General features: G+C 45.8%; 1 protein-coding gene across 1 annotated transcript; it reads right to left on the bottom strand.

The window, feature by feature from the left end:
• Positions 1-689: 689 nt before the first annotated feature.
• Positions 690-1,568, bottom strand: LOC114672709 (bile salt-activated lipase-like). The gene is made up of 2 exons (XM_077967399.1): positions 1,468-1,568; positions 690-1,136 (listed from the first exon to the last, which is right to left on the bottom strand). The coding sequence occupies exons 1-2, from the start codon at positions 1,500-1,502 to the stop codon at positions 707-709; spliced, it is 465 nt and encodes a 154-aa protein (XP_077823525.1). The 5' UTR covers positions 1,503-1,568; the 3' UTR covers positions 690-706.
• Between the last annotated feature and the right edge of the window lie 11,716 nt (positions 1,569-13,284).

The raw sequence follows: 13,284 nt of genomic DNA on the forward strand, positions 1-13,284 counted from the left end.
TGAAGTCAGGCTGGTCAGCTGCTCGGTGATGTGCCCCGGCTTGGAGCCAGCAGAGGCAGGAGTGCTTCCTGACTCTGCCTTCTGCCCTCTGCCCCTTGCCCCGTCAACTCTGCCAGCGCCATTGGGCACCCCCCACAACAGAGGCCCACCACCCAGCGCCTACTGCCCAGCACCCTCCCCATCCTCTGCTTCCAACCTACTGGAGTGATGTGTGATTCTTTCTTTGACTTGGATCCGGCTGGAGGAGCAGAATCCCCTTCTTTTCCCAGGTGGGTTCCCAAGACCCCAGTCAGAACACAGACTTTACTCCCTGCACCCAGAGGATGTGGGTGTGGCTGGGCTCCCCTAGTCTAGAGGAGGCCACAGCCTCCTTCTCTGACTGCAGCTGCCACCAGGCCCTCCCACCATTTAGGACAGAATCTAACCCCTGGGGGCCAGCAGCCTGGTTCCATTCAGGGAAGGTCAGGCTCTGGAGTGACCTGTGCCTGACTCCCACTCCTGGGCCTGCCAATCAACTTCCCTGGGCCCGCCTCCTCCACTCGAAAGTGAGGATGCCACCATCGACGTCCCGGAGCCTGGGGATTGTGCGAGATGATGGGGTCACAGGTTGGGCCCCTACCTGGTGCTGTAAGGGTAACCGACGGCCACTCCTTCCTGCAGCTTAGCCCTGGGAGTGAAGAAAGACTCCAGACAGGGAAATGAGGTTTTATTCAGGAAGAGCTAAAGACGGGAGGGGAGCCTCTGGGGTCCCACCCTTGCGGCCTCTTGAGACCAAGGCTCGTGGGATGCTAGAAGCCAATGACTGCAGGCATCTGAGCTCCCTTGGAGTCACCTGTGGGGGGCACGGGGCGGCCTCAGAGTCACTCGTGAGGGGCACAGGGGCATCCTGAGAGTCACCCATTGCAGGCACGGGGTCAGACTCAGAGTCACCTGTGGCGGGCACAGGGGTGGCCTCCTGGTCGGTCACCGTGGGCAGCGCCACATAGGTGAGGGTCCAGTAGCGCAGGAAGTTGGTTCTCAGGCCCCGCTTCAGGGAGCTGCCATCCATCTTCTTGGTGATCTCCAGGTAGCTGCCGTTTTCCGAGGTGTAGGGTTCCCAGTGTGTGGGCACAGCCGAGTGGCCCATGTTGGGGTCCCTGCAGAGTGAGAAGAGGCTGTGCAGGGGCTGGGGAATCCCAGGGGGCTGAAGCCCTGCTCTGCAACCGCACACCTGAGCCATCCCCATCCTCTGAGCTGGTCCTGGGCACCGTGGCCTCTCACTGCATACGGGACACAGGCTGTGCACGTGCGCGGGCTTGGGGCTCTGCCAGTAGCGCTTATCCTCATAAACACACATGGATTCCGATGCAGGGGGAGGTTAAGTGACTTGCCCAAAGTCCCTCTGCTGACACGTGAGGGAACAGGGCCTCGTGGTGGGAGGCCCTTCTCGGCTGCGGCCCTTTGCCCTGCTCTCAACCCACGCCTTACCCTGTTTTGGCAAAGTTGGTCCAGTAGGCGATCATGGCCCCAGGCGATGCTGGGAGAACTTCAGCCAGGAGGGGAAATCAGCTCTCTCATGACCTGGCGCCTCTACCCAGCAGCACAATGGAAACTGAGGGGCTACAGGACAGTTCCAGAAACAGCGTGATTCAGGAACCATGGTAAGGTTTTGGGACCCAAGTCAAGACCCGTCCCATAAGGACAGAAAGGGAGCCTGATCACCTCCTACGGTGTGACTATTAATCCGACCCAGAGGGGCTGCGGGCGGCAAGAGTGGCTCGCCAATTTGGATGGAACTCACAGCCCAACTGACACAGGATGCGGGAGTGGCTCACTTAGTCAGTTAGGAAAAGGAAACTGGAGGTGGGGAGAGTGACTCGCCACCCCAGTTGGAAACACGGGAACCAGGAGTGGGGAAGTGTGTCAAAGTGTGTAAATGAAGGGGCCTAATTAAGCTCATCACTCATGAAGTGGGGAGTCACAGATCTCTTAGCATGGACTGTGTGCTCTGAGCGAAGTGTGGGGCCAGCGAAGACGAGTGGCAATCTGCGTATGGCTAACAGGAACTGCTCTATGACTGTAGCACTTGTAGAAGGAATAAGGAACTCTCAGCCAAGCAGCATCTGAAAACTCACATAATAGGAGACGGTATAGTCAGCCAAAACGAGAGGAAGAGTGAGTGTGTAAGAGTGCGCTGCACCGTAAAGGGAGCAGGCCATGGTAACCATCCATCCAGTGGTACCCAACCCGTATACTTTAATGGCACTCATTCCGGCAAGTGCTACCTGGTTTACAGTCTTAGACTGAAAGGACACTTTCTTTTGTATCTGCTTGGCACCCGTTAGTCAGCCTATCTTTGCATTTTCAATGGGACAAAGAAGCTCTACAGCTCACCTGGACTAGGCTCCCACAAGGGTTTAAAAATTCTCCCACAGTCTTTGGGGAAGCATTGGCTTCAGACCTCAAGGCCTATACCCCACCAAATGATAACTGCGCCTTGTTACAGTATGTGGATGACCTTTTGGCAGCCCCAGTCCAAGAGGAATGTTATCAGGGAATCCGGGACCTCCTCCATCTCCTATGGAAAGCAGATTACGAAGTATCTAAAAAGAAAGCCCAAATTTTGCCATGAAGAGGTGAAATAGCTAGGTTTCGCAGTGAGCCACGGGGAACACCGGCTTGGCTATGAGCGGAAACAAGCCATTTCTGTGCTTCCAACCCCAACCACCAAACATCAAATAATCGAAATTTTAGGGACTGCAGGATTCTGCCTCATCTGGATTCCCAATTTCTCACTGATGGCTAAGCTGTTACATGAAGCCACAAAGTGAGGAGAAAAAGAGACCCTCCATTGGGAGACTAATCAGGAAACAGCATTCAAACAGATCAAAGATGCTTTAACGCAGGCCCCAGCCTTAGGACTACCAGATATAACTAAGCCTTTCTTTCTGTATGTTCATGAACGAAAGGGAATGGCTATGGGAGTTCTGACTCAAGTTACAGGGTCATGGCACCGCCCAGTGGCATATTTATCCAAACGATTGGACTCTATGGAGCTAGGATGGCCTCCTTGCTTTAAAGCATTAACTGCCACCATCTTGTTAACATAAGAAGCCAGCAAACTAACTCTAGGACAGCAGCTAACCGTCCGGGTGCCACACTCAGTCATAACTTTCATGGATCAAAGAGGACATCAGTGGTTATCAAACCCGAGAGTGACCCAGTACCAAGGGATTCTATGGGAAAACGCTTACGTTATTTTGAAAATGGTAAACACCCTAAACTTGGCTACTTTGCTCCCAGTCAAACCGGGAGCTCCCCTTTATGACTATGTTGAAATAGTAGATGAGGTATTCTCCAGCCAGAAAGATCTTACAGACCAACCCCTCAGAGAACCAGATGTTGAGTACTTTACAGATGAAAGCAGTTTTGTGCTAGAAGGGATCTGACATGCTGGGTGTGCAGTGGTAACATTGGACCCAATAACAGAAGTTCAGTCTCTGCCTACTGGAACATCAGCTCAAAAGGCAGAATTAATTAATAGCCCTGACAAGAGCACTGTTCCTAGCAAAAGACAAAAAGGTCAATATCTACACTGATTCTAAGTATGCTTTTACTACATTACATGTACATGGAGCTGTATATAAAGAGAGAGGACTTTTAACAGCTGGAGGCAAAGAAATAAAGTATAAACAAGAGATTCTACAGCTCTTAGAGACTGTATGGGCTCCAGAAAAAGTAGCTGTAATGCACTGTAGAGGGCACCAAAAGGCAGGAACACCAAAGCCAAAGGAAACACAAAGGCAGACGGAGAGGCAAAGCAGCAATGATTACGCTGCATTTTAAAGAGAAAGCCTTATCTGTGCCTCTCTTCCCAGGACCTCCTCTCCGAGAGGACCCAAGTTATACTCCAAAGGAAAGAGCCTGGTTTGCCCAAGAAGATGGAAAAGATATTAAAGGAGGGTGGTGGAAGTTCTTCAATGGGAGATTAGCCATTCCAGAGATGTTAGCTCCTAAATTTGTACAACAAATTCATCAGGGAACTCAAATGGGGAAAACAGCACTAGAAACATAATTAAAATATCATATCTACGTGCCACGGCTCTCTGCCATGGCTCGAGCCATCTGTGGGCAATGTTTAACCTGTGCTCAGAACAACCTGTGACAAGGGCCCACACGGCCCCCAGGAATTCAAGAAGTAGAAGCCATGCCTTGTGAAAACTTGCATATAGACTTCACTGAACTGCCCTGTGCTGGAGGATACCAGTATATCTAGTGCTTATTTGCACCTTTTCAGAATGGGCTGAGGCTTGCCTCACCAGGACAGAAAAAGCACAATAAGTGACTAACGTACTGTTTTTGTTTTGTTTTGTTTTGTTTTTGAGACGGAGTTTCGCTCTTTTTGCCCAGGCTGGAATGCAATGGCATGATCTTGGCTTACCGCAGCCTCCACTTCCCAGGTTCAAGCGATTCTCCTGCCTCAGCCTCCTGAGCAGCTGGGATTACAGGCATGCGCCACCATGCCTGGCTAATTTTGTATTTTTAGTAGAGACGGGGTTTCTCCATGTTGATCAGGCTGGTCTTGAACTCCCAACCTCAGGTGATCCACCCTCCTTGGCCTCCCAAAGTGCTGGGATTACAGGCGTGAGCCACCGCGCCCGGCCTTAAAGTACTGTTAAAAGATATTATACCCAGGTTTGGACTGCCTCTAACTTTAGGATCAGACAATGGGCCAGCATTTGTAGTTGAAATAGTGCAAGATTTACCAAGACTGTTAAAAATAAAATGGAAGTTACATATAGCCTATCGGCCCCAAAGTTCAGGAAAACTAGAATGCATGAACCAGACACTCAAGCAGCTACTGAAGAAATAGTGCCAAGAAACTCATCTGAGATGGGATCAGGTCTTGCCTATGGTCCTCCTCCAAGTCAGGTGCACCCCCTCCAAACAAACTGGGTATTCACCCTATGAGATTTTGTTTGCTCAGCCTCCCCCAGTAATAAGTGAAATAAAGCGTGATCTCTGGGGACTATGGGAATTAACCTTAAGAAAGCAAATGCAGGCATTAGGAATAGCCACACAAGACGTCCATAGCTGGGTACAAGAAAGGATGCCTATAAGCCTGACAGACCCACTAACCCCTTTAAACCTGGAGTCTCTGTGTGGGTTAAAAAGTGGAATCCAACTTCTCTAGGACCCATATGGGATGGGCCCTATACTGTAATCTTGTCCACTCCCGTTGCTGTTAAAGTTGCAGGTGTTATGTCGTGGATCCACCACAGTAGGCTGAAACCGGCAGCTCAAGACAAGTGGACCAGCCAGCAGGACCCAGATCATCCAACCCGGCTGATCCTGAGAAGAGACCAAGCTGCTGCTGAGGACAACTGCCCTGCTCTGGTCACTCTGGAGGCTGACCAGTGTACGCACAACTGAAGCTTAAGGAGACAAGCCCTGCTCTAGTCACACACCCGAAGCTGACTATGCACGGCCGAAGCGTGAGGAGTCATCAAGCAAGTAAATGTGGTTAGAAATCTTAGGACTAGTAGTTTGCCTTTTAATACTATTTTACTATTGTTCTGTCGCTGTGCTCAACCTCCTCCCCCAGGCAAGGACCTCTTCTGTCCTTGCTGGATATGAATATGCTGTACATTGTTTTGCTGTTATGACCCCCCTTAACCATGCTAAAAGTACCCTTAAAAGGGTGTCCCCATTGTACACATACTACATGGTCAGGAAACAGTATAACTAGGACTCTATTATACTATACTTATGAGGAGTGTGCAGGGACTCACCTAGGAACTTGTACTTACGATCTGATCACCTATGCAATTTGTGACCCAGGAAATGGCCAGCCTTATATATGCTATGACTTAAGTCTTTACCTAGGACTTGGTTTGCGGTTCATACTGAATCAAAGGAAGGAAGTCTTTTTTTAAAATTTTTTAATTTATTTTTTATTATACTTTAAGTTCTAGGGTACATGTGCACAACGCGCAGGTTTGTTACATATGTATACATGTGCCATGTTGGTGTGCTGCACCCATTAACTCGTCATTTACATTAGGTATTTCTCCTAATGCTATCCCTCCCTCCCCCCACCCCACAATAGGCACCAGTGTGTGATGTTCCCCTTCCTGTGTCCAAGTGTTCTCATGTTCAATTCCCACCTATGAGTGAGAACATGTGGTGTTTGGTTTTCTGTTCCTGTGTTAGTTTGCTGAGAATGACGGTTTCCAGCTCCATCCATGTCCCTACAAAGGACATGAACTCATCCTTTTTTATGGCTGCTTAGTATTACATGGTGTATATGTGCCACATTTACCTAATCTAGTCTATCATTGATGGACAACTGGGCTGGTTCCAAGTCTTTGCTATTGTGAATAGTGCCACAGTAAACCTATGTGTGCATGTGTCTCTACAGCAGCATGATTTATAATCCTTTGGGTATATACCCAGTAATGGGATGACTGGGTCAAATAGTATTTCTAGTTCTAGATCCCTGAGGAATCGCCACAGTGTCTTCCACAATGGTTAAACTAGTTTACAGTCCCACCAACAGTGTAAAAGTGTTCCTATTTCTCCACATCCTCTCCAGCACCTGTTGTTTCCTGACTTTTTAATGATCGTCATTCTAACTGGTGTGAGATGATATCTCATTGTGGTTTTGATTTGCATTTCTCTGATGGCCAGTGATGATGAGCATTTTTTCATGTGTCTGTTGGCTGCATAAATGTCTTCTTTTGAGAAGTGTCTGTTCATATCTTTTGCCCACTTGTTGATGCGGTTGTTTGTTTTTTTCTTATAAATGTGTTTGTGTTCTTTGTACATTCTGGATATTAGCGGTCTTTGTCAGATGAGTAGATTGCAAAAATTTTCTCCCATTCTGTAGGTTGCCTGTTCACTCTGATGGTAGTTTCTTTTGCTGTGTAGAAGCTCTTTAGTTTAATTAGATCCCATTTGTCAATTTTGGCTTTTGTTGCCATTGCTTTTGGTGTTTTAGACATGAAGTCTTTGCCCATGCCTATGTCTTGAATGGTATTGCCTAGGTTTTCTTCTAGGGTTTTTATGGTTTTAGGTCTAACATTTAAGTCTTTAATCCATCTTGAATTAATTTTTGTATAAGGTGTAAGGAAGGGATCCAGTTTCAGCTTTCTACATATGGCTAGCCAGTTTTCCCAGCACCATTTGTTAAATAGGGAATCCTTTCTCCATTTCTTGTTTTTGTCAGGTTTGTCAAAGATCAGACAGTTGTAGATGTGTGGTATTATTTCTGAGGGCTCTGATAGTTGTAGATGTGTGGTATTATTTCTGAGGGCTCTGTTCTGTTCCATTGGTCTATATCTCTGTTTTGGTACCAGTACCATGCTGTTTTGGTTACTGTAGCTTTGTAGTATAGTTTGAAGTCAGGTAGTGTGATGCCTCCAGCTTTGTTCTTTTTGCTTAGGATTGACATGGCAATGCGGGCTCTTTTTTGGTTCCATATGGATTTTTAGTAGTTTTTTCCAAATCTGTGAAGAAAGTCATTGGTAGCTTGATGGGGATGGCATTGAATCTATAAATTACCTTGGGTAGTATGATCATTTTCACGATATTGATTCTAAAGGAAGGAAGTCTTATAAGTCAACCCCAAGCCTCTCTACCCTTGGGGGGACTATAGCCATATACTTTGATATTTGTCAGTTAACATCCATGAACCCAATCTATTTCACAATCTCTGGTCCTACAGGGTACTACACAAACTGTCAGTACAAAATTGTATGTGCACACCCTGTTTGCCCCTCCAAGACCCTAGAAATAGCTTGCTGGAACTGCACAACACAGTTCACTGACCGATCATCACTGAGGCTAAAATTGATCTTGGTCATCAAAGTGCCAACAAACCAGATTGTAAGACAAGCACTTGCAATCCTGTAAATCTTACTATCTTAGAGCCAGATCTACCTATATGGACTACAGGTTACTCCATGACATTACAAAGCAGCAGTCAAAAAGCTAAAGTAAATTTGTATATTATAAAGAGGACTCAAACCAAGAAGTCAGTCCAGCAGCAATTCTGAGTCTTTAAGTCTTTGTATGAGCATATAAATCAAAAGTTGCCTGAGCCTCCCCCTTTAGCCAAAAACCTATTTGCTCAGCTGGCTGAAAACATTGCTGGCAGCCTAGACATTTCCTTATGCTATGTTTGTGGAGGGACAATGGCCTTGGGAAGCAAAAGAGTTAATGCCTCAAGATAACTTTACTCTGACTGACTCTTCCCCCAAACTGACTCCCACAAGTTCAAGTGTCTGTCTCTTAAAAACTTCTATTCTTGGGAAATACTGTATTGCTCACTACGGAAAAACTTTTACAGATCCAGTAGGGGAATTAACATGTTTGGGACAGCAAACATGTTAAAAAATTAGGAAAAACTTTATGGTGAGGCAAAGATAGTCCCAAACCACCTCATCCAAATCCATTCTCCTGTTTCTCTTCTCTAAACCACACCTGGTATCAGCTTGAAGCTCCAAATACCTGGCAAGCACCCTCTGGTCTCTATCAGATCTGTGGGCCACGGGCCTACCGACAGTTACCAGCCAAATGGACAGGGGCCTGTGTACTTGGAACAATTAGGCCATCTTTCTTCTTAATCCCTCTAAGACAAGGAGAAGCCTTAGGATATCCTGTCTATGATGAGAACAGAGAAAGATATACAAGGAGTGTAAAGAAAGACATAGCCATAGGGGACTGGAAAGATGAAGAATGGCCCCCTGAGAGAATAATTCACTACTATGCGCCAGCTACCTGGGGGGAAGATGGGTTATAGGGTTACGGTACTCCTATTTACATGCTTAACTGCATCATAAGTTTTCAGATAGTGCTTGAGATCATCACTAATGAAACAGCAAGGGCTTCAGATCTGTTAACCCAGCAATCTGGAAAAATGACAAATGCTATCTATCAGAATAGATTAGCTTTAGACTACCTCCTAGCCCAGGAAGGAGGAGGATGTGGAAAGTTCAATGTAACTAATTGCTGCCCAGAAATCAATGACAGTGGAAAGGCAATTCTAGAAATAACTGCAAGAATGAGAAAATTAGCCCATGTTCCAGTTCAAACTTGGAAAGGGTGGTCTCCAGATTTTTCCTTTGGAGATTGGTTTTCATTTTTCGGAGGGTTCAAGACTTTAATAGGAGTAGTTCTGGCTGTACTAGGAAGTTGCCTAATACTCCCCCATCTCTCACCTCTCCTTGTTAGAAGCATTCAATCAACTATAGAGGCAATAGTAGCTAGGCAAATTACCACTCAGCTAATGGCTCTGTGTAAAAATCAACCTTTGCCCAAAGAAGAAAACTTGTCTGTTCATGCAGAATTAAGTAACAGTGAGGCCTTCTATTAAACTTATTTTACAAAAGTCCTCAAAGGGGGAAAAATGTAGTAAGGGTTAAATAGAAAAAGAAACAAGTTTTCCTCTGCTTAGCAGCTCACTTCAAAGACAGTTATAAGATAACACTGTCCAAAAAGCCAAGGCCAAAGGAATGGGCTCCAGACAGCCCCCCACCTCCAGAGCAAGGTTGAGGAAAAAAAGAGAGAGAAATTCCTTTACTGTTACTCCTTTCCCTGGCCTCTTAATTAAGCATGACTATGTTTTACAAATGTCTGTATTTAGCCAGTTCTTGTTTTTCTTTTGATGCAGCTACAAGGCCACCAGCTAGGCAAGGCCACAAGTTATGCATTCTATGATTGACTGCCTTTTTTTGCTTTTGTAAGCCTGCTTATAAAAACTCCACTGTCTTTGTTCAAGGCTCAGGATTTTTGGATGTGAATCCACTGAGCTGGTGCATACCTTAAAATTAATATCCTCCTCTATTGCCCTGTACTGGTCTCTCTAGTCCTCTGCATCCTGCAACATTACAGCAGAAAAAATTCCATTGTCTGGATGTATTGTATCCATGAACCTGCTGAAGGACATCTTGGTTACCTCCAGGTTGTGGCAATTATGGATAAAGCTGCTATAAACATCTGCTATGTTGACCAAAAACCCAAACTGTAAAGTATTTGAAGAGATTTTTTCTGAGACAAATATGATTGACTATCACAAGAGGCATGGTCTCAAGAGTTCCTGAGAACGTGTGCCCAAGGCAGTTGAGTTCCAGCTTGGTTTTATACGTTTCAGGGGGACATAAGACATAAATCAGTAATGTGAGAGAGTTTGGGATGGCTTACAAAGCATAGGTGAATTCAAAGATTTTCTGATTAGCAATTGGTTGAAAGAGTTATTATCAAAAACCCTGGAATCAACAGAAAGGAGGGTCTTGGTTAGGTTAAAAGTTTGTGAAGATCAAGGTTCTTTTTTTTTTTTTTTTTTTGAGACAGAGTTTTGCTCTTGTTGCTCGGGCTGAAGGGCAATGACGTGATCTATGCTCACTGCAACCTCTGCCTCCCAGGTTCAAGCAATTCTCCTACCTCTACCCTCTGAATAGCTAGGGTTACAGGCATGCGCCACCACACCCAGCTAAACTTTTGTATTTTTAGTAGAGATGGGGTTTCTCCATGTTGGTCAGGCTGGTCTCAAACTCCCGACCTCAGGAATCTGCCCACCTCGGCCTCCCAAAGTGCTGGGATTAGAGGTGTGAGTCACCGTGCCTGGCCCAAGGTTCTTGTTATGTAGATGAAGTCCCATAGATGGCTTCCCTTAGGGACAATAGATGGCTAATGTTTCTTACTCAGACCTCTAAAAGGCGCTGGACTCTTCAGAAACAGCCTGGAAAGGGAAGGAGATTCTCTACACGATGCAGATTTCCTCCACAAGAGACAGCTGTGCAGGGCCATTCCAAAATATGTCAAAGAAATACATTTTTGGGTAAAATATTTCAATGTCTTTCATGGCCTGCTGTCATGTGATGCTATACTACATCAGGTTGGAATTTGATCTTATTTCTAGAGTCTGTTCTGTCAGTCTTAAGATCTCTGTTTTAAAGCTGGTCAGCTGTGCCTGAATTCCAAAGGGAAGAGAGAATGAGGCATGTCCCACCCCTACCGCCCATCATGGCCTGAACCTTCAGGTTCCTTTGGGTCCCCCTGGCCGAGAGGGCGTTTCACCCAGTCAGTTGTGGGGCTTGGAATTTTATTTTTGGTTTACAGCTATAAACATCTGTTTGGAGGTTGGGTAAATCCTAAGGAATGAGAATGCTGGATCACATGGTAGAAGTAGGCTTTATTTTTCGGGAAACTGCCAAACTGTCTTCCCAAGTGGCTGTACCATTTGTTATTCCCAACAGCAATGAATGAGAGTTCTGGTTTCTCCACGTCCTCATCAGCATTTGGTGTTTGGCCAATTTTCTGGATTTTGGCCATTCTTACAGGCATCCAGTAGTAGCTCACTGATTAAATTTGCATTTTCCTGACAACATATGATGTGCATATCTTTGTTTTTTGTTTTTTTTTTTTTCGGGAGCGGGGACAGAGTCTCGCTCTGTCACCCAGACTGGAGTGCAGTGGCGCAATCTCGGCTCACTGCAAGCTCCGCCTCCTGGGTTCACGCCATTCTCCTGCCTCAGCCTCCCAAGTAGCTGGGACTACAGGCACCCGCCACGACGCCCGGCTAATTTTTTGTATTTTTAGTAGAGACGGTGTTTCACCATCTTAGCCAGGGTGGTCTCGATCTCCTGACCTCGTGATCCGCCTGCCTCGGCCTCCCAAAGTGCTGGGATTATAGGCGTGAGCCACTGTGCCCGGCTGATGTGCATATCTTTAAAAAAAAATACAAATGGGTCTTGCTATGTTGTCCAGGCTGGTCTTGAATTAACTAGGCTCAAGAGATCCTCCTGCCTCGGCCTCCGAACGTGATGGGATTATCCTCCTGCCTCAGCCTCCGAACGTGATGGGATTCCAGGCGTGAGCCACTGCACCCAACCTAGGTTACATTTTCAGATGCTTAGTTGCCACCCATATAGCTTCTCTGGTGAGGTGTCCGCCTTTGACCCATTGTGGAATCAGGTTATTTTCTTATTTATTGAGTGCTAAGAGCTCTTGGTATATTTTGGATAAGTGTTTTATCAGATGTATTTTGCTAATGTTTTCCCAGTCTGTGGCTTGTCTTTTGTTTTCTTAACAGTGTCTTTGCAGAGCAGAAATTTTTAATTTTAATGAAGTCCAGGTTACATCACACAAGGCAGAACTGCAAATCCAACACAGGTCCCAGCCAATGCTGACGCTCCCCAGCTGTGTGGCCTGGGCCCGTGCCTGCCTCTCTGAATTTCACATTTCCCCATCAATTCCTTCACTCAGCAAAACTATGGATGACAAGTGCATGGCACAACCAATATTAGGGTCTACAGTTATTGTTTACAGGTTGGTCTAAAAGGAACACTTCAACTTTCTTTTCAGGCAGAGAAACATTCACTTAAAAGTCCTAGTTAGGGGCTGAGCACGGTGACTCATGCCTGTAATCCCAGCACTTTGGGAGGCTGAGGCGGGCAGATCACCTGAGGTCAGGAGTTCAAGACCAGCCTGGCCAAAATGGTGAAACCCCGTCTCTACTAAAAGTCCAAAAAAATTAGCCGAGCGTAGTGGTGCATGCCTGTAGTCCCAGCTACTTAGGAATCTGAGGCAGGAGAATCGCTTGACCCCAGGAGGCAGAGGTTGCAGTGAGCTAAGATCAGGCCACTGGACCCCAGCCTGGGTGATAAGAATGAAACTCTGTCTCAAAAAAAAAAAAAGTCATAGGTCAGTTTCTTCATCTGCATATTAAAAAAACCCCAAAGTTCTAACTAACTGTGTATCGGTAGATGGCCTAACCACAGTGTTACTCAAAGGACCTGGAGGCACAATTGTTTATTCTGTGGGAGAATTTAAGGAGAATGAGCAAATCGATCTTAAATGATCCTTAGTAGTCTTAATATTTTATCATATATTACTTTATATAATTTATAATTTATTTAAATTCATGCACTTTAAATATAACTTATATGATTTACTGCAATATCTTATATTTCAAAACTAGCATATGTATGTTATAGGGAAAAGAACATAAACGATGCTGGTGCTGTCAGGAACCCAGACTTTCAGCATAGGTAGAAAAAGAAACAGTTGTAAAATCAGAGAAGTAAAACCTGACAATCTTACAACTGGGAAATGCCTGCATGAATTCATACTTTTATTATTATTATTATTATTATTATTTGAGATCGTGTCTTGCCCTGTCACCCAGGCTGGAGTGCAGTGGTGCGATCTCGGCTCACGGCAACCTCCGCCTCCCGAGCTCAAGCGATTCTTCTCCCTCAGCTGGGACCTCAGGTGTGCGCCACCACACCTGGCTAATTTTTT

Source organism: Macaca mulatta, chromosome 15 (assembly GCF_049350105.2).
Source record: "Macaca mulatta isolate MMU2019108-1 chromosome 15, T2T-MMU8v2.0, whole genome shotgun sequence".
NCBI classification, from domain to species: Eukaryota; Metazoa; Chordata; class Mammalia; order Primates; family Cercopithecidae; genus Macaca; species Macaca mulatta.